Genomic DNA, 20,693 nt, shown 5'->3' on the forward strand with positions numbered 1-20,693 from the left:
ACACACTACCCTGTAAGTCCCCCAACATCCTTATACCCATGGGGCCACTGGAGTCTTAAGTCTTGGACTTAAATCCTAGATAGGAGGCCATGTGCCAACTGTGTGGCCCTGAGCAACTTACTTCCCCTCTCTGTGCCTCAGTGTCCTCATCTGTAGGACTGTCCTGTCTATTGAATGGGGCAATGCTTAGCGTAGTGCCTAATACACAGTGGGTCCTTAATAAGTAGTAGCAAATGATGATGATGATGATGATGACGGAATAGCCTTTCCCTCCCTTAGGCCTTTCCTGGAAATCCAATCTCTCTCTGGTGCTTCCTCCTCCTCACCCCTAAATTCTTCCCCTGATTCAGCCCTCTCTGGGCTCTCCCTCCCTCTCTTTGTCTTGCCATCCCAGGGCCCACACCTCACCATTGCCAACTTGAGCTATCCCTCTCCAGGACCTCTCTTAAGCACCTCCACCCAGGGGACCCTGTCAGAAATCAGCATCTTGCCTCCCCACCTCCACTTGGCCTTGAACAACCACTGGGAATCCCCACCTGCCCAGTCACTCATAACTGAGCCTTGATACTCCATCTCTCCTGCTCCCACTCGGGCCAGTTCTGGCCTCTGTAATATCTCATAATCCAGCTTCCCCCTCCCCATGCCCTCTGCCACTCCCCTGCCTGTCAACATCCCAAGCGCCCCCAGAGAAACTTGCTTCAGGCAAAGCTCTGGCACAGTCACACCCCTGCTCACAGCTTGCTTCCTTGCTCTCCCGTGGCCCAGAAGGAACCTTCTTTCAGCCCATCCCCCCCTGCTCTTTCCATGTGCACCCTATGTTCCAGGACTCATCTCCCGTCCCCTACAAATGTACCACATCTTCTGCCTCCCTGACTTTAATCATGCCTTTCCCGCCCCCTCAGAGCCTTGTCCCCCATCTCTGCATATTCACATCTTATCCTTCCAGGCTCAGCTCCTCCCCCAGGAAGAGAGCCTTTCCTCAGATCCTACCCACCCTCTGCCTCAGCTCTGGGTGCCAGAGGAGGTGCTGGGGGAATGAATGAAGGAGTGGCTCAGTGAGAGGATGGGATCTCTGTCTTTCTGTCACACACTCATATCTGAAATCCAGCCTTGGGGACCTGAGCTCACACACCAGGCCCAGCCCCTCTCCTGCCTGCCACATAGCTGCCCTCACTTCCCAGGATGGGAAGGTGGGGCTGAGGCTCTCTGGACACCTGAAGGGCCTCAGAGGGATGGCCCACATGCATGGCCATCGGGGCCTGGCTAAGAGCATCCCAGCCCAGCCCAGCCCATCCTGCCCGGCCTCTTGGGGCCAGTCTCTCAGGGCAGAAGGGGTGTGTCCTGGGCCGGGGGAGGCAGGATCCTCTCCTTCCTGCCTCCCAATGAGTCACCCATAGCGGTGAGGGTGACCTCCCTGTGACACCCGCCCACTGTGGCCTGGGCGCCGAGCCTGGGGGATGTGGGCAGCACGGATGGAGACAGCAGCCTGGGCAGGATGGCCAGGGGGCTTGGGAGGCCGGGCCCACGTATACTCACATGCACAGCCATCTCATCACACACACATGCACAGACTCATTCTGACACCAACACAGGCTTACATAAACACTCCCGTAGTGATTGCAGACATGCACCCCAGACAACACCAAGAAACAAGTACTTGATCCCAGTGTGCCACTCCAAAGCCGGGCATACCCCCGTGGGCGTGTCACGTGCAAGCACGCACGTGCACACTCGCACACAGACAGACACACATGCACGTCTCATGAGAACCCCACATCTGTGGGGTTCCTCAGGTCTGAGTGGGTACATGAGTATAGGAATGTGTAAGAGGGGCTGTTTTGCTGGTACCATCCTGGGCCTGGCCTAATTACCCTGTCCAGGAGGGTAATTACTGCTGGGACACCTCCCCCAGCCTGGCCCACAGGGCCCTGAGGGAGGAGAGCTGAGCCCAGGCCTGGCTCTCTGCAGAGAGATGTTGGGGAAGGGGTGGACTCCAGGTGGAACTGGGAAGTTATCACGGCTTGTTGGGGGGAGACTCTGAGGCAGAGCTGTTAAGATTTATGGGGGAAGCATAGATGGGGCATCAGGAGGAGGAGAGGTTGAGGACCCAAACCAGCCCCTACCTCCAGGCCTGCTCTCCACTTGTTAGGCCTCAACACCCCTCCCCTCTAAGACCTTGCCAGTAACTAATTCCCTCACTCCCAGCCCTGACCTCAGCTCCTCCTCCCAGAGAATGCAGGTGTCTACCACTGGCAGGCCCTACTTTAGACAGTTTTTAAAGACTTTTCCTGTTTCTTCCAGCAAGACTGTTTCTCGGGGGAATACTTATCCCTTCTCTGAGACCTCCTGCCCCCGGCTCACATCCCTCAAAAGCCCCTGCTGCAGGCCCTGGCTCCCTCTCAGGACCCAGCACTTTCCTAGAGGCCTGTGTCATCCAGGACCCCAGCATCACCCCACACCTTAGGCCTCAACGCCAACCCAAAGCTCTAAAGTCCAGGCTTCCATGCAGCCCTCCCAACTCTGGCCCCAGCACTCCAGCCTCCCAAGCCCCCTGAAGCCCCTGGGGCCCCAGGCCCTCAGGCTCTGCTCTCTCAACCCACGACCCCCAGGGTCACGTGGCCTACGTGGCTTACGCTGCCAGGTACCCCGCATTTGTCCAGGTGCCTGCCTTCCCCGCTCCCCCTGCCCGTGTCCCCGGCCCTCACCCACGCGGAAGCCGGAGCCCGTGAGCGTATCGGTGCTGTGGCCGTTCTCTCCGATGAGCGTCATGTTGGAGCCCTGCTGACAACTGTCCCGACACTGGCCCTTGAGACAGGTCCGCTTGCAGATCACCGGCGCAAAGACCACCTTGAAGCGCTCGCGGGCCAGCGCCCCGCCCCCGCCAGCGCCCCTCTCGCCCGCCGGCCCCCCCTCGGCCCCGCCGCCCGGGCCCAGCAGCAGTAGCAGCAGCAGCAGCAGCAGCAGCGCCAGCAGCCCCGCCGCCCCGGCCCCGCGCATCTCAGGGGCCAGGCCGCCAGCAGCCCCACGGGGCCCGGGCATCCGGGGCCGCAGAACCCGGGGGGCGCGCCCGGGCAGGGGCGATGGTCCCGGCGCCCGAGGGGAACAGCAAGCCGGGAGACCCGGGAGAGGAGTAGAGAGGGCAGCGAGGGAGAGGATGGGAGGAAGCGCGCGGGGAGGGGACAGCAGGCGCGGGCGCGGGCCCAGTGAGAGGCAAAGAGATGGAGGCTGGACTGCGGGGAGCCCAGAAACTTCCACCGCCCCGGGAAGGAGCCCAGCCACGAGACGGGGCCGAGGGCCTGCGGAGGCCCCAACCTGAGGCCGGAGCGAGGAGGCCGGAGCAAGTTGAAGCGGAGAGGAGGAGCGAGGGGAGAGGAAGGCCGGGCGGCCGGCCCGCTCCGCGCCTCCCCCGGCCGGGCTGGGCTCCCGCGGCCGCCGGGAAGCAGGGAGCGCGCGGGGCGGACTCAGGGAGAAGTGAGCAGTTGTTTTCCCTGGCTGGAGCACGGCGCGGCGGCGGCGAGGGGGGCTGGGATGCTGGCCCCGAGCCAGGGAGACAGTTTTTTTCTGTTTAAAGCGTCGTCGCTGCCGCCTGGGGGAGCGAGGGTGTGCGGGCGGGTGGAGGCTGGGGGGCGGTCCCCGCCCCAGATGCCCGCCCCGCCGGAACCCGCCGCCGCCGCCGCGCTGGGCCCGCTCCAGAGAGCCCTCACCTGGGACCGCTGGCCGCCCCGCCGGATTCCTCCGGGCGGGGCTGGAAGGCCCGCGCCCACCTCCGCCCGGCAGCATCAAAGTGGGAAACCGAGGCTGGGGTAGGAAGATGGGCCTTGCCCCAGGGTCGCGCGGATAATGGGAGCAGGTGGGGCTGGAACCCACGCCCCTCAGCCCTGGCGCAGCCTCCCTTGCACATGTGGGGGTCTCACCACCCCGAAATCACTTCTTATTAGTACTGGTCCACTCCCCCTGGAGGAGAGGACTCGAGGAGGGGGCACCCCTTAGCCAGGGCCCCAGCGGGGTCCCAGGAAGAAGCCCGCGGGGTCCAGAAAAGGAGCAGATGGAACAAAGCTTGAAATCCAGGTCCCCTGCCAACCCCCCTCTAAATGGCTTCCTGATGCCCACCCCGCCCCCGCCCCTTCGCCTTGTCTGGCCGGGCTGGCGGGGCTGGCTCTGGGCCTCAGACACTCTGGAATCGGCAAGGTCTGAGCTCAGGGCCTGGCCCCCTTCCCAGGCTAACAGCCGGGAGGAGGGGGCTGATGCTTGAGGGCCCCAGGGCTGGGGAGGGGCACAGCAGGGCCCCAGGGCAGGGGTTGGCAGGGGCTGGCGGGGGGGCCTTGAGTTTGGTCAGGGCTGGAGAGGAGCCAGGCCTGTCCGCTAGTCTGGAAGGGAGGCCCTTGAGGGCTGCAGTGCCCTGGGGCCCAGGCCATATCCCGGGCACCTAGCCAGGAGACCCCAGGATTCAGTCTCTGACTCACAGAATTCAGCAGGGGGTGGGTGTGACCAGGGCACAACCAGAGTGGGACACAGCCAAGTCAGGGTGACACTCTCTCTCCGAGGGGAACGGGGGCTGCAGGCTGACTGAGGGAAAGGGGGTTCAGGGACTTGCCTCCAGGCACACCCGTGCAAGGAACTCATGGTTTTCACTTTGAGGGTGGGCTCATTTGGGGGAACTGAGGGAGAGTCTTTGGTGGACCCCTGCCCGAATTGCTCAGTGGGCTCAGGCCCTGTTCACATAGACAGGTATTGCAGAGGTAGGATGGGGGCAATCCCATGTCCCCAGGGGGGCTGGGAGGGTGTGTAAGGGCTGCCCACACACTCCCTCGGGGCTCTGGTCCCACACTGAGGCAGGGAGTAGTACTGAGTGCTCACCACTTGCCACGTGTAGGGCTGAGCATTTTCTAGTCATTTTTCCCCCATACTCATCTGAACTTGGCCCTTGGAACACAGCATAAACAGACCAGGGTTAGAGTCCTAATCTCTCTGAGTCTCAGTTTTCTCACCTGTGAAATGGGGATCTATTCACTCAACAGACTAGGAACCTCCCGCGTGCTCCTGCTAACAAGTAGGACGAATCTCTGCCCTGCCGGAGCTTCTGTACTAGAGGAGACAGACATCTGACACATCAATTCATACATGGCTGAGGCTGGGACAGAGACGACTAAGGAGCTGGGAACAAGAGAAGTGGTGGGACCTGGAGGTCCAGGAAGCCCTTCTGACGAAGGGACTTTTTTTTTTTTTTTTTTTGCGGTACGCGGGCCTCTCACTGCTGCGGCCTTTCCCATTGCGGAGCACAGGCTCCGGACGCACAGGCTCAGCGGCCATGGCTCACGGGCCCAGCCGCTCCACGGCATATGGGATCCTCCCAGACCGTGGCACAAACCCGTGTCCCCTGCATCGGCAGGCGGACTCTCAACCACTGCGCCACCAGGGAAGCCCGAAGGGACTTTTGAGCCAGGAGCTGGAGAAGGAGGAGGAGTTAACAGCCAGGCGGTGGGGAGAGCCTGTAGGACGCCCGAGGAGTCGAGGGGCCTGTGTTGAGGAGACAATTTACACAGGGGCATGCGGGGTGAAGGGTAGGAAAGAGATTCATTTCTTCGAGGAGCTGAGAGAAGGCCAGCGGAGCAACGGGGTGGGGAGGTGGAGAGAGGGCATCCGGAGGCGGAGGCGGGAGGCCACGGTGAGGAATCTGAGTTTTATTTTCATTGCCATGGGGCTGTATCAGAGCAAGAGGGGGTGCTGATGCCATCGTCCCAGGAGAGAGGACTCGGCTTGGACGCGGTGGAGATGTGTTTGGGGAGTGGAATCTAGAGACTAGGTAAAGTGGAGGGTGCACAAGAGGCTGGTGGTGTGAATGGCTCCCAGGTGTTTGGCCTGAGCCCCTGGGTGGGTGAGGAAGGCGGCAGAAGAGAGGGAGACCTGGGGGAGAGTGTGGGGCTCTGTTTGCAACCTGCCGAGTTTGAGATGCTTGTGTCATCCACGTGGAGACGTCTCAATCCAGGGGTCTGGAGCTCAAACAGAATGTCTGCCCTGGAGACACAGACTTGGGGTCCTCCGCCTACAGGGGCATTTATGGCCATGGGAAAGGGTGGGCTCGGCTGGGGAGAGAAGAGGGCCCAAGGCGAACCAGGGAGGTCACCACTCCCAGATCAGAAAGAAGAGGCAGCGTCAGAAGTGACTTAGAAGGAGCAGCTGGAGGGAGCAGAGAGAGGAAAACCAGGAGTGTGATGCAGGAAGAGCCCAGAGGAGCGAGTGTCTTGGGAGGAGGGCACGTCCAAGGCTGTCTGATGCTGCTGAGAGTAGGATGGGGGGAAGGCGGCCCTTGTTGGGGGGCTGTTGAGGGGACTGAGCCACCGGGAGCCGTGAGGGCAAGCGGCACACAGTGAGTGCTCCGTGAGTTTACCTACTGTCGGTACCAAACTCCTCAGCTCATCAGGAACCCAGCAGTGGGCACCCTCCCGCGGGTGATGAACATTAACCTAAGTCTGCAGCCACGGGAGCTGGAGCCGGAAGGGGGGCAGCCCTGGGGAGCGGCGGTCTTTAGCACAATCCGGTGGGACCTGTCCTCGTGCAGCCTGCGGGGAGGGAGCTGCGGAAATAAATATTACCCCCGGTCTCTTCCTGTCCAGCTGGGCCCCCCAGGGGCCGAACCCCAAAGGAAGCCTGCGGGCAGGGGGGGCTGGGGAGGGAACACAGCAGGCAAGGTGAGCCTCGGGGCATGAGGCAGGGCGGACAAGGATGCAGATCCGCAGGGCTACTGCGACAGTCCAACGCAGGTAGTGTCCGTGGCCTGTGCACCTTTTCTCTCCGCATCTCCTGTGTCACCACACCCAGCCACCCCATCTTCCTTGAATCGACCAGCATGCCTCCTAGATGTAAGTTCTCCTGCAAGTCCAAGGAGACCATGACCTCTGTGGTCAGTCCAGATCACTTCTGTTGCCTAACGGGTCTCCCCACTGCCATTTCTGCCTGGTCCTGTCCCTCCTCCACCTGGTGCCAGAGTCACCTCTTAAAACCTAATTCCAGGGCTTCCCTGGTGGCGCAGGGGTTAAGAATCCACCTGCCAATACAGGGGACACGGGTTTGATCCCTGGTCCGGGAAGATCCCACATGCCGCAGAGCAACTAAGCCCGTGCGCCACAACTACTGAGCCTGCACGCCTAGAGCCCATGCTCCGCAGCAAGAGAAGCCACTGCAATGAGAAACCCACGCAGTGCAACGAAGGGTAGCCCCCGCTCGCTGCAACTAGAGAAAGCCTGCATGCAGCAACAAAGACCCAATGCAGCCAAAAATAAAAACAAACAAACAACCCCCCTTAATTCCAGGGACTTCTCTGGTGACCCCCCCCCCCTTAATTCCAGGGACTTCTCTGGTGGGGCAGTGGTTAAGACTCTGCACTCTCAATGCAGGGGGCCTGGGTTCGATCCCTGTTCAGGGAACTAGATTTCACATGCCACAACCAGGGAGCCCACCTGCTGCAACTACGAGCCAGCGCAACCAAATAAATAAATTAATTTTTAAAAAACCAACAAAAACCTAATTCCAACCTTGATCCTTCTTGGCTTAAAAAACCTCCAACAATTAATTTAAAAACAAAACAAAACAACAACAACAAAACCGTCCTGCAGCTTCTGTCTGCTCACCTGGGCCTGCAAGGTCCTCGGTGTGGCCTAATCCTTCATGTCTTGGGGTCCTGCCTCCAGAAGGCATTTCTCTAAAACAGCCGTCCCCGGCCCTTTGGGTCACATCCCCGCTTTGTCTCCTGCTGGTCTTCAGCACAGCCTGAAACATTCTTCTTTGTGGGCTTGGTTACTTACGGTGCGTCTCACCGCCCTCTCAGGGAGGTACAACCTTGCCTCCAGAGCCTAGTACAGGGCCTGGCAGGCAGAGGGTGCTGAAGTTGGCTGATTGACTGAATGGACTGAGACCACGGAACTCTGAAAGACGGAACAATTAGACTTGCATCATCTGGTGAGTAAGATGTGGGGATTGAACTTAAGCCGGCCTGATCCAAAACCTACACAGTGCTCCTGGGAGGGAGGAATGAGAGGGGTCCCACAAATTCCTAAAGATAGGAGGGCAATGAGGGGCTTTGCTAGAATGTGGCAAGGAAGAGCCCTGGGACCCCAGCCCCGGGGAATGATCAGACGGCTTAAATGTTAGGAAAGGGTTCCTTTGTGCAGAGGGGTTCTTGAGGCTCAGAGATGGCAAGGGACTTGGCCAAGGTTGCATGGCTGGTTAACGGCAGAGCCAGAACCCAAACCCAGGGCTCCCGATGCCTCCTTAGGGGAACTGGCTGGACGAGGCAGCAGCAGCCTGCGTAAGGGACGTTTCATTTCAGGAGGCAGCATAACATGGTGGTGGTTTTCTGGCATTCGATCTTCCTGCACCAGCTGTGTGCATTGGGGAAATTCTTCATCTCCTCTAGGCCTCCTTTCCTCATTTTTAGACAACGAAGCAAAGGAGCTGACATTCATGAAGGCTTGTTGGATGCTGGGCACATGGCAAGTCCTCAGGATATGTTAGCTCTTTTCATCATTATCTGGGTCTGGGGTCCACAGTGGGCTGTGGGTGGGAGCTGGCTGCCTGTGGGGAGGGGGAGAATAACATTGAAAGAGGGCTGACCATGCGCCAGGCTCTGTGTCACCTCTCTGAGTTCTGAATGTCTTTGGGAAGCTTCTAGACTCTGAAGAAAGAAATGGCTCTAAATGTTGTAGGTTCTAAAGATGACAGTTGGAAGTTTCAGAAGCCTGGAGGGGACCATTCTGCCCTGAAGCATTTCTCTCCAAAGACACTTTACTGAAAGTGACTGTCACTGAGCCCCTCTGATGTGCCCCTGCTGTGATGAAGGGCACTGAGAGATGGGATTGGAAAACGCAATGAACCAGTCTTCATGCTTGATCAGTCAGAGAGGATCTTCAGCCCTGCCCCTCGTCTCCACCTTCCGAACCCAGGAAAAGTCCACTGGTGAGAATCCAGCTCTGGACGTGCGCTGACCAGATGGGGTCACAGCCCTGCCACATCCCAGCAGGGTGACTGTGACTAAACCTCTTAACCTGTCCAGGCTTCAGCTTCTCCATCTGCACATTGGGAGACATAACTCACAGACTTGTCCTGAGGATTAAAGGAGATAATTCAAGCTCTTAGTATAGTGCCCGGCCCCAAGAAAAAATACACCAAAAGTTGAGTATTATTATTTTTTTGTTGCTGTTTCTTTTTTTTTTTTTTTTTTTGCGGTATGCGGGCCTCTCACTGTCGTGGCCTCTCCCGTTGCGGAGCAACAGGCTCCAGACGCGCAGGCTCAGCGGCCATGGCTCACGGGCACAGCTGCTCCGCGGCATGTGGGATCTTCCCGGACCGGGGCACGAACCCGTGTCCCCTGCATCGGCAGGTGGACTCTCAACCACTGCGCCACCAGGGAAGCCCGAGTATTATTATTTTTGCTACTGTATCATCTAGTCCTTTCTTGTTTCCCAGAAACGTCAGGTCAATTCACATTGCAGTGAAAGACAAGAAGAAAAGTCGACCCCTTCCGGAGGCCTGTTGCCGTGATGATTAAATAATGCCAGTTACGATTTTCAGAGCCTCGGCTACACAGCATAGGCCACTCGTTGTCATGTGAACCTGATTCACCAGATGAGGCAGTCAAGTGGGACCTGTAACTGAGCTGTGTGTGAATATGCTGCCGTGGGGTGTGCTGTTACTCAGGGACAGGCCTAACTACTGCCACATCCACTGTGCCACAGGTAGGGACAGATGTTGGGCTGGCTCACATGAGGGTAGGGAAGGGTCCCACACTTCCCAAACAGCCAGTCTACCCACCGTTACTGGTCTGAATGGGCTTTACCACCAGCACTTCTGAGACCTTCTATGTGCTTGCTCCCTTGTCAAGGACTATGACGGGTCTGAGGTTTTCTGTTTAATTTTTTATATATCTATTTTATTTATTTGGTTGCGCCAGGTCTTAGTTGCAGCAGGCAGGCTCCTTAGTTGTGGCTTGTGGGCTCCTTAGCTGCAGCATGGGAACTCTTAGTTGCGACATGCATGTGGGATCTAGTTCCCCGACCAGCGATCGAACCCGGGCCCCCTGCATTAGGAGTGTGGAGTCTTTTTTTTTTTTTTTAATTAATTTATTTTGGCTGCGTTGGATCTTCGTTGCTGTGCACAGACTTTCTCAGTTGCGGCAAGCGGGGACTACCCTTCGTTGCGGTGCGCTGACTTCTCATTGCAGTGGCTTCTCTTTGTTGCAGAGCACAGGCTCTAGGCACATAGGCTTCAGTAGTTGAGGCATATGGGCTCAGTAGTTGTGGTGCAGGGGCTTAGTTGCTCCGCGGCATGTGGGATCTTCCTGGACCAGGGCTCGAACCTGTATCCCCTGCATTGGCAGGTGGATTCTTAACCACTGCGCCACCAGGGAAATCCCAGGTCTGAGGTTTTACCTTACTTGCAAACACAAGTGAGCCTGCCACAGGTTCGTGCATGCTGGCAGAAGACAGGAGATTCCTGGGTCAGAGACAAAGGACCATTATTCATGGCGCAGTAAATAGCATGATCATCAGCATATTAACATCAGTCCTCTTGTCCCCAGGTCCCGTGGGGGTGGCACCAATGACCTAGAATAGACTCCTGCACACAGTGGACTGTGGTATGGGAGAGGATGCTAAACTCAAGAACGCAAGTCTTTTCTAATGACTGGCCTTTGCACTGGAGGGAGATTCTGTCTCGATCTTCCATGGCTATTCACTGTACCAATATCCTTGAGAAGAGAGTCCAGGACAAAGGCAGTCAGTTGCCTCGCTTGCAAAATGCACAGAAACTCAAGAGATCCCTGGAGAATTGTCTTACAGTAATATCCACCCCTCATTTCTACACTATCTTGGCTTTGGGCGAATTTTCCCATGAGTTCACCACTCTGTTGGCAAATCTGATCGACAGAGGCTAGGACCAAATCTGTTCAATTTGTGTCATACAGCATTTAATTAAAGCTACTACCAACAGAACTACAAGCAGCAGGATGAAGCCAACTTGCAGTACTGACCTCAACTATGCCTCCCAGATGAACAAATCCATAGAGCATCATACCTACCTTAGAAAGCCAGGTGGCTCGCTCCTTAGTTCTCTGCATCAACCTTTCCTTGGCTCAGAAGGCATTCAGGAGAGCCTCAATTCACTGACCAAGGTTGCTATGGGTGATGGATTTCTCCTGTACTTCTTCCTTGCAGACTAGAGTCTGTGCAATCAATATATCTGCTGTACCTGGATTAATGCTTCCAGCCATGAGTAAGAAGGTCCTTTTTCTCTGACTCAGGAGTCTCCTATCTTCTGCCAGCATGCATGAACCTGTGGCAGGCTCATGTGTTAGTTTGCAAGTAGGCTAAAGTCAAGGATAAATTTCAAGTCACTCTGTTTTCTGGAGAGAGACAAGTTAATGTGTGACTTCCACGTCAATCATGCAGTCTCAAGGGTACTAGTGGTGCTTCTGGGAAAAAACATGGCGCCCCCAAGTGGGACTTACATCAGCTAGAGGGGGCCCAGGTTGACAGTGCCTCCCTTCAAGTCCATAGGCCTTAGGGCTTCCAGCCCAATCCAAATAATTAAGTCTAGTCCTTGTTTTTGGAGGGCTTGGCTAAGGGCAGTTAGTCCTGTTTGCCCATGCCACCAGCCAGATGCCATTCTTCTACTCCATGGCATGACTGAGTGGTGATAGCTTCAGGATTGGGCCTGGGATCTGTATCTGGAGGTGATGTTGTTGACAGGTATTTTATGTAGGAGGTACAGGAGCTGAGGCTACCCGCTGCTGCTTCCAATCCCTTGGTGAGGTTAAGCAGAATGGCAGTCGAATCCAGGTCAGAACTGTCTACTGGAGCATGGCGGACTCAGCAGTCAGTTAAATTTAAGTCACTTGAAATAGTTTGGGCGAGTTGGACCAAGATGTTGTCCTCAGTGAAGAAGGCTCCAAGTGGTTTGGAAAGACAAAGACTATAAGTGTCTTTCTTTCCCCCATTTCTCCCAGGGTCTGAGGTGTCCCCTCCCCAAGTGCCAAGGTTGTTATTCTCCCTCCAGTGTCACAAAATCGATGTGTTCTATTCTAGTAGTTAGAACTTCACCTTTTTTCCAATCACCTCCTACTTACACTTTTCATCTGGAAGGGTCAGGTGCAAGAAGGACAAGGACATTTTTATAAAACATACAGGAGCCCACTATGTCCCCCACTCTACGTGTAGGCCACTGTTCGGGGACTCAGAGAGAGAGGTGTGCGTGCCAAGCGCTCCAGGTATTCTCATGGTCTAGGACCGTGTCAGTCAAATAAGAGAATCCAGGTGGTTGAGAATCCCCTAGGCCCCTTTCTGACTGGGCTGTCTCCCGGAGTTGCACCAATCAGGCTGACCTGGGGTTGCTGTTAAGGGAAAGAGAGAAGCATTATGTCCAGGAATGGTGAACGTGGAACCCTAAATTTTCAAAACTGGTCTATATAAACCCCACCCCTCTCATCTCAATCATTATGAAGGACATGGCCTAGATGAGATGGTCCCATCCTGGGGACAGCCACATTCAGTTATTGAACTGCTGTACTAAGGTGTGTGGACCAGGAGGGAGAGCCAGAAATCTCTTTGAGCTAATTTTTGAGGAGCTATTTCAGTGCTCAACAGTACCACATGCTTGTGGATGACAGGGAGGATAGAAGGACCACCAAATACCTAGACTATCAGCTCATTGTTGAGTGGCCTGAGATGAAAGGTGCACCATTGTTAGACTTCAATTGGTCCAGAAAGCCAAAATCATGACACAGATTCGTCTCAAGAACCACAATGGGGTGACCAAAGTTGGCTGATTGGCCTGAAACAGTACCACTGTAACCTGAAAAAGTGTGAGACACCATCCATAGCCCCAGGAAGGAGTCAAAGGTCCCATGCATTCAATCTCTCAGGAGTGGGCAGGGGCAATGCCACATACACTGTAGCCTCCTCTTCACAGAACAAACAGCTGAACTTTTGACCGGGATCACAAATCTGGCATGGAGTGGTGGCTTCTGCATCAGCAGCATAGAGTCCTTCACTTTGTGCCCACTCCGTGATGGTGGACGTGTTGCCGTATCTGGTATCATGATGGGTCCAGGCAGAAATGGAGACAATCTGGGCAGTGCAGGCTCGAACAACAGCTTGATTCATGTCAGTCTCATCAGAGAATGGGCCTTTAGCATGGGCATCTGCATAAGTGATCTAGAGAGTTTGATCAGCCACGATTTGTTTCCACAGTTAGCTGAGAACATTGCCGTCCAAAGCCCTCTATTAGGCGGCAGGGCCCTGACATTATCTATCTCACATTTGGGGACTCCTTGACTCAGCAACCACAGCAACATTGCTTTCCAGCTGGAGCGGCAAGGTTCACACCCTTTGGCTGACCTGGGCTTGAGTTGGTCAGTCTTGCTAATGGTTTGGCAATTTTGTTGATCTTCTAAAGAACTAACTTGTAGGTGAGTTGATTTTCTCTAATCTATTCTAGTCTTCCTTCTGCTTGCTTTGGGTTTAGTTTGCTCTTTTTTCTAGTTTCTTAAGGTGGAAGATTAGGTTACTGAATTGAGACTTTTTTTTTCTTTTAAATATAAGAATATACAACTATAAATTGCCCTCTAAGCACTGCTTTGGCTGTATCTCACAAGTTTTGTTATGCTGTGTTTTCATTAATCTCCAAGCAGCTTCTAATTTCCCATGTGTTTTCTTCTATGACCCATTAGTTATTTAAGAGGGTGTTGTCTAATTTCCACATATTTGTGAATTTCCCAAATTTCCTTCTTTTACTGATTGCTAATTTCATTCCACTGTGATCTGAGAACATACTTTGTATTATTTCAACCCTTTTAAGTGTGTTGAGACTTGCTTTATGGTCTAACATATGGTTAGACCATGTATATTTGAGAAGACCATGTATATTTGAGAAGAATATGACCTGCTGTTGTTGGGTGGAGCGTTCTATAGATGTCTGTCAGGACTTGGGCTTGACTTGCACAGCCGTGACTTTTATTAAAAGGAGACTACCTTGATAGAGGGTATTTCTGTCCCCCTGTCATAATAATGTCTCATTTTTGCCTTGTTTTAATAGAAGGGCTAGGAGAGTTTTCTAGGGCAGTGGAGCTGATCACAAGAATTTATCTAGATTTCTTTGGGGCACCTGTAGCAGTACTGTAAACCTGAAGTAAGACAATAGGAGCCCAAAGAGTAATAAATGCCTCATCTATGGTTTCCTATGGGAGTTTGTCTCAAGGAAATTTCCCTGAAGAGGGACAAAACTCCCTTATAGCAGCGAAGACCCATTAGGGGGGAAAAGCTGAGACCTTTTACTGTCATCTCAGAATAGATATAAGATTCGCATGATAGCCTGTAGAAAGGGCTGAGCTGTAAGATGACCCAGCTGTTGCCATTCTTCCTTACCAAGCATCACATGCCCTGCCCCTCCTCTCGCAAGTGAGCCAGCAAAGTTCTAATGATTCATCTATTTTCTTGTCCATAGCAGTAATGAATTTCCCTCCATTCATGTTTAATATGTGTGTGCATCTCTGTAAATGCTGCCTGAAAGGAGGTGGAAACTTCTGTACTCCCAGGATGAGTCTTTTTTTTTTTCTTTTTTTGGCTGCATCGGGCCTTTGTTGCTGCACGTCAGGATGAGTCATTGGTTGTTACAATGGGGCAGACCTGGACTGTGAGGCGCTACCTTTCCACTCCCAAACCCCACCCAGAAGAGAGTAGTTGTCATGAGGAATAAATGAAAGGGAGTAAATGGGAGGATGAGTGTAAGGATCTTAGTTGGTGTCAGACAGGATAAGCTGCTGAGTGGATATGGGCCATTATGATGACACAGAAGGGTGCATCGAGAAATTCGGTGGGGGGTGGGGCGTGCTGGGAGCTGAAGATAGTAAGGACCCGAAGGGTCTGTGCATATAGGCTAGAGGCCAAGAGTGCCTAGTCATTTTGGCAGAACTGACCTGGTGTCAGGCCCTGAGTCAGGTACACTGCTGCCCAAGAGGCTGCTGGTAGATGGACAGAGTGACGTGGGGCACAGGGCTCTCCAAGGAAGCAGGAGGCAGGAAGAGTCAGAAAATGTAAGTTCCAGGGAGTCTATGTAGGAGGAAGATGGGGCCAGGAGGAGGGTACTCTATCTTCAGGTAAAACTGAAAGCATGTGCTGCCAGTCAGAGAAGGAGATTGCCGATGAGATTACGGGAGTCTAAGTCCTAGCTCCTTCTCAACTGACCTGGTGTACTGCCTTGAGGCACTGCAGGCTGCACATCTGGGGACTGCTGCCTGCTCCACCTGGCTTCTTCAAACCTACTAAAGGAGAGGAGGTGTATGGAAAAAGAACAAAGAGGAAAAAAAAAAAGCCCACCAAGGCCAATGGTCAGGGAGCACTAGTAATTTTAACAGCAACGCACTCAAGAAGAGCATAACGGTCACAGGCATGTGTAATAAACCCCTCATCCCCACCCTCCAGCATGTATCACTCAGTTGCGGCTGGAACCGAAACTGCGCATGCCCAGCACAGCGATTTCCACCCCCACCCGCGGTCAGCTGGCTTTTCGAGGGTTCAAACTTCAACAAAACAAAATGTCTTCTTAAGGGCTGACTTTGAATCAGTCCCAGGCCTTTGGGTGGGGAAGATAGGGAGTGGGCAGACTGTAACACCGAACGTGCAGAAGGGGAGGGGTCTTGAAATAAGCTGAAAGGCAGCGAGAACGATCGCCGCCTGGCCTGCCTTGCCAGTTGAAGTGAGAAGGGAAGGACTGAGGCCCGAGGAGGCTCCACGCATGCATAAGGGGCCGTTTGTTATCAAGGGTGTTGTGATGTTGCCACTGCCCCGCCTGCCCCGGGTCCTGCCAGTGCGGAAAGGGAAACTCCAGGGGAGGCGGAGGCCAGCGGAGATTTCTCAAGCCAACCGGTCCCCTCCCTCCGCGGCGGGCAGGAAGAGCGACTCTGAGCAGCCACTTCCGGGCCCTGCGACTTTGAGCTGCATTATCACGGAGACGCCCCTCCTGAGGCCCGGCCAGTCGAAAGTTCTTGTCCACAGGCTCCCACCGAGGGGCGCACCAATGGGACAGGGTCTAGTCTGCGGCAGACACGCCCCACTCTGGGCATCGCGACGTCGGAGCACACAGAGCGTCATTTCCGCCCTCATCCTCTGCCCCACACGGAGGGGGCGGAGCCAAGCGGAAGGCGCGCGGCTTGTGCGTCACTTCCGGTGAGTCTAGCGGCGACAACGGTAACATGGCCCTGAACGGCTCTGGTGAGGACTTGGGCTGCGGGGGCTTGTGGCTGCGGGTTGCGGGCTGCAGCCTGCTTCGGCAAGACCCCCCGGCCCCTTGTGCCTCTCTTCCCCCAGAAGTCGACGACTTTTCCTGGGAGCCCCCGACCGAAGCGGAGACGAAGGTGCTGCAAGCGCGGCGGGAGCGGCAGGATCGCATCTCCCGGCTCATGGGCGACTACCTGCTGCGTGGTTACCGCATGCTGGGCGAGACGTGTGCGGACTGCGGGGTGAGGAGAGACTCGGGACGTGGGATCCAGGATGGGGCCGCGGACCAGGCCACACGGCCCTTGACCAGCGCTCCCCTCTGGACCCCATCGCCCGGCGTCTCACCCCTGCCTCGTGTGCTTTCTGGCCCCTAGACGATCCTCCTCCAAGACAAACAGCGGAAAATCTACTGCGTGGCTTGCCAGGAGCTCGACTCAGACGTGGACAAAGATAATCCGGGTGAGGTGTCGAGTGTGCTTGGTGAAGAAGTGTGGTGAGAGAGGCTCAGGAACAGTAGGTGGGAGGTGACAGTGGTATTTGTGGGTGAGGCGGGGGTGAGTTGCTTTCTCCTTTCAGCTCTGGAAAGGACCATTCAGTAAGAGCACCAAGCACCTACCGTGTGCCAGAGATCATGGAGGGTCTAGCTTATCAGGCATAGTTCTGATGAGAGAGATGAAGCAAGGGCATAAATAACTCTGATACAAAGAAGAAAATGGATAAATTGCCTTATACTGGGGCAGGGAAAACATCTCAACTAGAGAGAGAGCAGAACAGTAAAGAGTAGGGAAGTGGCTCAGGGCTGAGGTGAGCCAGGTATCCTGACCATTCCACCGGCTTTTTCCTCTTTTAGCTCTGAATGCCCAGGCTGCCCTCTCCCAAGCTCGGGAGCACCAGCTCGCCTCTGCTTCGGAGCCCCCCTTGGGCTCTCGGCCTGCCCCTCAGCCCCCAGTACCCCGTCCAGAGCACTGTGAGGGAGCTGCAGCAGGGCTCAAGGCAGTCCAGGGGCCGCCCCCTCCTGCTGTGCCTCCAAATGCAGATGTCCTGGTGTGCACACAAGAGGCTCTCCTGCAGAAACTGACCTGGGCCTCAGCAGAGCTGGGCTCTAGCACCTCCCTGGAGACTAGCATCCAGCTGTGTAGCCTTATCCGGGCTTGTGCTGAAGCTCTGCGCAGCCTGCAGCAGCTGCAACACTAAAGAACCCCTCCTGAGAAAATCCCTGTAGAAAAACAGCTGTTCCTCTTGTGTGATTTTTTTCTTTTCTTGGTTCTGAGTGTGCATGTAAGCCCCAGCTCTGCTCGTCTTTTTCCTACTTTTGGCCTCTCATGCTGTCACAGTCTGGTCTCCTTGATGCCCTGAGAGATGAGTTGGGCTTGTTTCTGCTCAGTTTCCCCACTCAAAGGATGAGGCGGGAGAGGACTATGTGATACTTTTATTCTGATGAGGAGGCCACAGCCTCCTCAAAAGCAGAAACAGGCGTCGCTCTCTAAAGGAACCCTGCAACCTCCTCAGCCATCCAGTGCTCATTCCCCACCCTTGAGTGAGATTTGGGGTTCCAGTCCCCTTGGTAGCTTCCCCTCCTTCCCCCGAGCATCCCGACACCATCATCCTATCCCACCTCAGGCCCAGACCAGGTACTCAGATACTGACAGGGTGTCAGTCAATTAGGGATCAATTATGGACTTATCCTCAGTCTCCTGACCACCCCCCCCTTTTTAGATCCTTGAGAGTTATAATAAGGCAGAATAAATAAAGTGTTGTGTGTGGGGGTGGAGAACCGCGAAAGAACCGCACGCTCCGCTTTTGCCCTCTTCCCTCACCCCTTTTTCCTGTTCCCCTTCTATTGGTGGCCAATTGCCTGTTCTCTGCTCTCTGCGACCTGGGGCAACGTGGGCGCATCAGCCGTTGCCCTTTTAAGAGAGGCCCTGCCCACACGGAGGGGTGGGCAGGGGGCGGAGTCGGAGGAATCGGGTAGGAACAAAGCACTCCCTGCGGGCGGCGGCTGGGCTCGGCTGGCGGGGCCGCGGGGTGCGGGGCCTGCGGGCGGCGGCCCGGGCGGAGCGTTGGAGGGAAGGAGGCGGCATCCTCCTCTGCCGGTCCGGCCATGAATGGGCTGCCTTCGGCCGAGGCGCCAAGCGGCGCGGGCTGCGCCCTGACCGGTCTTCCGCCGTTACCGCGCGGCCTCAGCGGTCTTCTCAACGCGAGCGGGGGCTCGTGGAGGGAGCTGGAGCGCGTCTACAGCCAGCGCAGCCGCATCCACGATGAGCTGAGCCGGGCCGCCCGCGTACCGGACGGGCCCCGTAACGCCGCCGGCGCCGCCAACGCGGGAACTGCCGCGGGTCCCCCCGGCCCGCGTCGCCCTGTTAACCTCGACTCGGCGCTAGCGGCGCTGCGCAAGGAGATGGTGAGTAGCCCTGCCTCGGTCAGCTGGGCGTTGCGGGGTGATGGGGGCTGCCGGCGAGCTTGAGGGTCCTGGGGCGGGGCGGAGTACATAAGGCAGCGCGCTATCTGGGTCTAGAGGATTGGCAGAAGCCGGTTGGGTCAGAGGGGATATGGTAACAATAATTAGTTACCGTTTATGGTAATAGTTACTATGTATTTTAAAATGCCTTACTAGTGTTATTTCATTCTATTCTGCTAGATAACTGTTGTCCCCATCTTGCAGATGAGGGTCAGTGGCTTTGCCTACAGATTCACAGCTTGTAGGTGGCATCTGATGTCCACAAAAACCTGTGCTTGGGAAGACTGGCTAGGGGGGTGGCTTCGACCCCAACCCCAGCCCACTCTCAGTCTTTTGCAGGTGGGCCTGCGGCAGCTGGACATGTCCCTGCTGTGCCAGCTGTGGGGCCTGTATGAGTCGATCCAGGACTATAAGCACCTGTGCCAAGACTTGAGCCTGTGCCAGGACCTGTCATCCTCCCTGCATTCAGACAGTTCCTACCCACCTGATGCTGGCCTATCTGATGATGACGAGCCTCCTGATGCTAGCCTGCCCCCAGACCCGCCACCCCTCACTGTGCCCCAGACGCACAATGCCCGAGACCAGTGGCTGCAGGATGCCTTCCACATCAGCCTCTGAAGAGCTAGGGTGGTAGGGGTCATGTACCCATGCAAAAGGCTCAGAAACTCACCCCTCAGCAAGTATTCAGACTATAGTGCCTGCTTTCCCCCATACCACCTCACCTCACAGGAGGAGGGCAAGGCCTGGGCCCCTTGGGAGCAAAACTGCCTACCCTCTCTCTCCTGTCTTGGGTTAGCTGGCACTGGGGCAGGTACCTGCGCTACAGCCTCTGCCCATGGCACTGGACCTTCACTCCTCCAGCTCGGCCGACCTTCAGTCTGGCGGTGGGGTCCAAAGCATCTAGCACTCCCTTGGCACCTCTGTGACTGGGATGAGTGCCTGGCTCCTGTCTCTTCACCTTTTGCTGCTATTGGCAGCTGCTGGCTCAGGGGCGTCCCACCTTTGGTCCCTGGGTTCCACGGCCCTAGACAAGGGCTCTCCAGGACCCATTCCTGCACCACCCACGGCCGGGAGGGCCAAGGCTCCGCGCTGGATATTTAAGTTTAGGGGCCAGCCTCCTGGGCGCATAGATAAATAAATAACTGTCTCAGCATTGTTGTGTTTTGACTGCCTGGCTCAGGGGCGGGAAGATAAGCGGTAATTCTGTAAAGTGCTGCCCCGCGCTCCGCCAGCAGGTGGTGCCCGAGACCCCGAGTTGGAAGAGGCTCGGCGGTGCCAGGGTGCGAACCCTCGCTCCCCGGGCAGAGTCGCCGATCTGCCGATCGTTCCAAGCTGGCCCAGCTTGGTCCCGCGGTTGGTTGTGTGAGTGCGGGCGAGTCACTTCCCCTCTCTGGCCGGAGGCCTGGAGCTCAACGCCCCTCCCCACTCGCTTTGGGCTTTCCTGGCCGGCCGGGAAGGAAAGAGAAGGAGCCGCCCTTCTCGAGGAGAGAAACTTTCCACCCCGAGTGGGGGCGGGGTTGGGGCGGCACAGGAAATGGGTGGGCCTGGGCTGGCGGGCCGGGCCGAGGGGCCCTAGGCGAGAGAGGGGAGGGCGCCTCCTGGAAGGGCCTGGGACGAATGAGTGACCTATAGGCGGGAGAAAAGAGTTGCAGAGGCAGAAGGGGGGTGAAGTCGCAGTGCTCCAGGCCTCCCCAGAGGCCAGACAAGCCCCGGAGGGGAGATGGGGGCAAGCCTCTGGGCTTGGATGCATGAGACTCCCAGCGGCGTCAACACCCTCATTCTATGCCTGGCTTCCCCTCAACAGCACCTGGGACCTTCAGGGTTGTATGTAAAAGGCTTTCTCTTACAGAGGAAACGGAGAACCGCGATGCTGTGTCTAGGAGCTAAACCCGGTGTCAGGTTCCCTCCCCTCCCCCAAAGAAGCCTGAACATTTGCGAATGGTGGGTGCTAAGGCTTCCACACACACGCA

General features: G+C 55.9%; 3 protein-coding genes and 1 long non-coding RNA gene across 11 annotated transcripts in view; 2 read left to right on the plus strand and 2 right to left on the minus strand.

The window, feature by feature from the left end:
• Nucleotides 1–3,591, minus strand: part of LTBP3 (latent transforming growth factor beta binding protein 3) — a 17,786-nt gene extending 14,195 nt beyond the window's left edge. The window contains exon 1 of one of the 6 annotated variants that reach the window (XM_033861046.2): nucleotides 2,706–3,591. In XM_033861046.2, coding sequence (XP_033716937.1) covers nucleotides 2,706–3,039 — 334 coding nt within the window. In that variant the 5' untranslated portion in view covers nucleotides 3,040–3,591. The remainder of the gene's footprint in view (nucleotides 1–2,705) is intronic. The other 5 variants (XM_033861047.2, XM_033861045.2, XM_033861042.2 and 2 more) reach the window with 5 other exon arrangements.
• A 6,502-nt stretch (nucleotides 3,592–10,093) lies between these two features.
• On the minus strand, nucleotides 10,094–15,582 carry LOC117313200 (uncharacterized). 2 transcript variants are annotated; one of them, XR_012333600.1, is made up of 3 exons: nucleotides 12,940–15,582; nucleotides 11,072–12,382; nucleotides 10,094–10,488 (listed from the first exon to the last, which is right to left on the minus strand). It is a non-coding gene; the product is annotated as an uncharacterized lncRNA (long non-coding RNA). The 2 variants fall into 2 exon arrangements; XR_012333599.1 differs by having other exon boundaries at nucleotides 11,072–15,582.
• Nucleotides 15,583–16,075: 493 nt separating this feature from the next.
• Nucleotides 16,076–18,330, plus strand: ZNRD2 (zinc ribbon domain containing 2). 2 transcript variants are annotated; one of them, XM_073809159.1, is made up of 4 exons: nucleotides 16,076–16,214; nucleotides 16,356–16,507; nucleotides 16,640–16,724; nucleotides 17,116–18,330. In XM_073809159.1, the coding sequence occupies exons 2-4, from the start codon at nucleotides 16,448–16,450 to the stop codon at nucleotides 17,457–17,459; spliced, it is 489 nt and encodes a 162-aa protein (XP_073665260.1). In that variant the 5' UTR covers nucleotides 16,076–16,214; nucleotides 16,356–16,447; the 3' UTR covers nucleotides 17,460–18,330. The 2 variants fall into 2 exon arrangements, with proteins under 2 accessions (XP_073665260.1, XP_004328659.1); XM_004328611.4 differs by having other exon boundaries at nucleotides 16,146–16,259.
• Nucleotides 17,479–19,876, plus strand: FAM89B (family with sequence similarity 89 member B). The gene is made up of 2 exons (XM_004328609.4): nucleotides 17,479–18,666; nucleotides 19,063–19,876. Exons 1-2 carry the CDS (start codon nucleotides 18,367–18,369, stop codon nucleotides 19,339–19,341), a joined length of 579 nt encoding a protein of 192 aa, XP_004328657.1. The 5' UTR covers nucleotides 17,479–18,366; the 3' UTR covers nucleotides 19,342–19,876.
• The last annotated feature ends 817 nt before the right edge of the window (nucleotides 19,877–20,693 follow it).

Source organism: Tursiops truncatus, chromosome 8 (genome assembly GCF_011762595.2).
Source record: "Tursiops truncatus isolate mTurTru1 chromosome 8, mTurTru1.mat.Y, whole genome shotgun sequence".
Classification (NCBI taxonomy): domain Eukaryota; kingdom Metazoa; phylum Chordata; class Mammalia; order Artiodactyla; family Delphinidae; genus Tursiops; species Tursiops truncatus.

Excerpts from the sequence above, each read along its gene's own strand:
- ZNRD2 (XM_004328611.4), top strand. Across the intron at positions 16,508-16,639 it reads AGACGTGTGCGGACTGCGGG|ACGATCCTCCTCCAAGACAA; the intron begins GTGAGGAGAGAC and ends TCTGGCCCCTAG. Across the intron at positions 16,725-17,115 it reads CGTGGACAAAGATAATCCGG|CTCTGAATGCCCAGGCTGCC; the intron begins GTGAGGTGTCGA and ends TTCCTCTTTTAG.
- FAM89B (XM_004328609.4), top strand. The coding sequence starts at position 18,367 with ATGAATGGGCTGCCTTCGGCCGAGGCGCCAAGCGGCGCGGGCTGCGCC. Across the intron at positions 18,667-19,062 it reads CGGCGCTGCGCAAGGAGATG|GTGGGCCTGCGGCAGCTGGA; the intron begins GTGAGTAGCCCT and ends AGTCTTTTGCAG.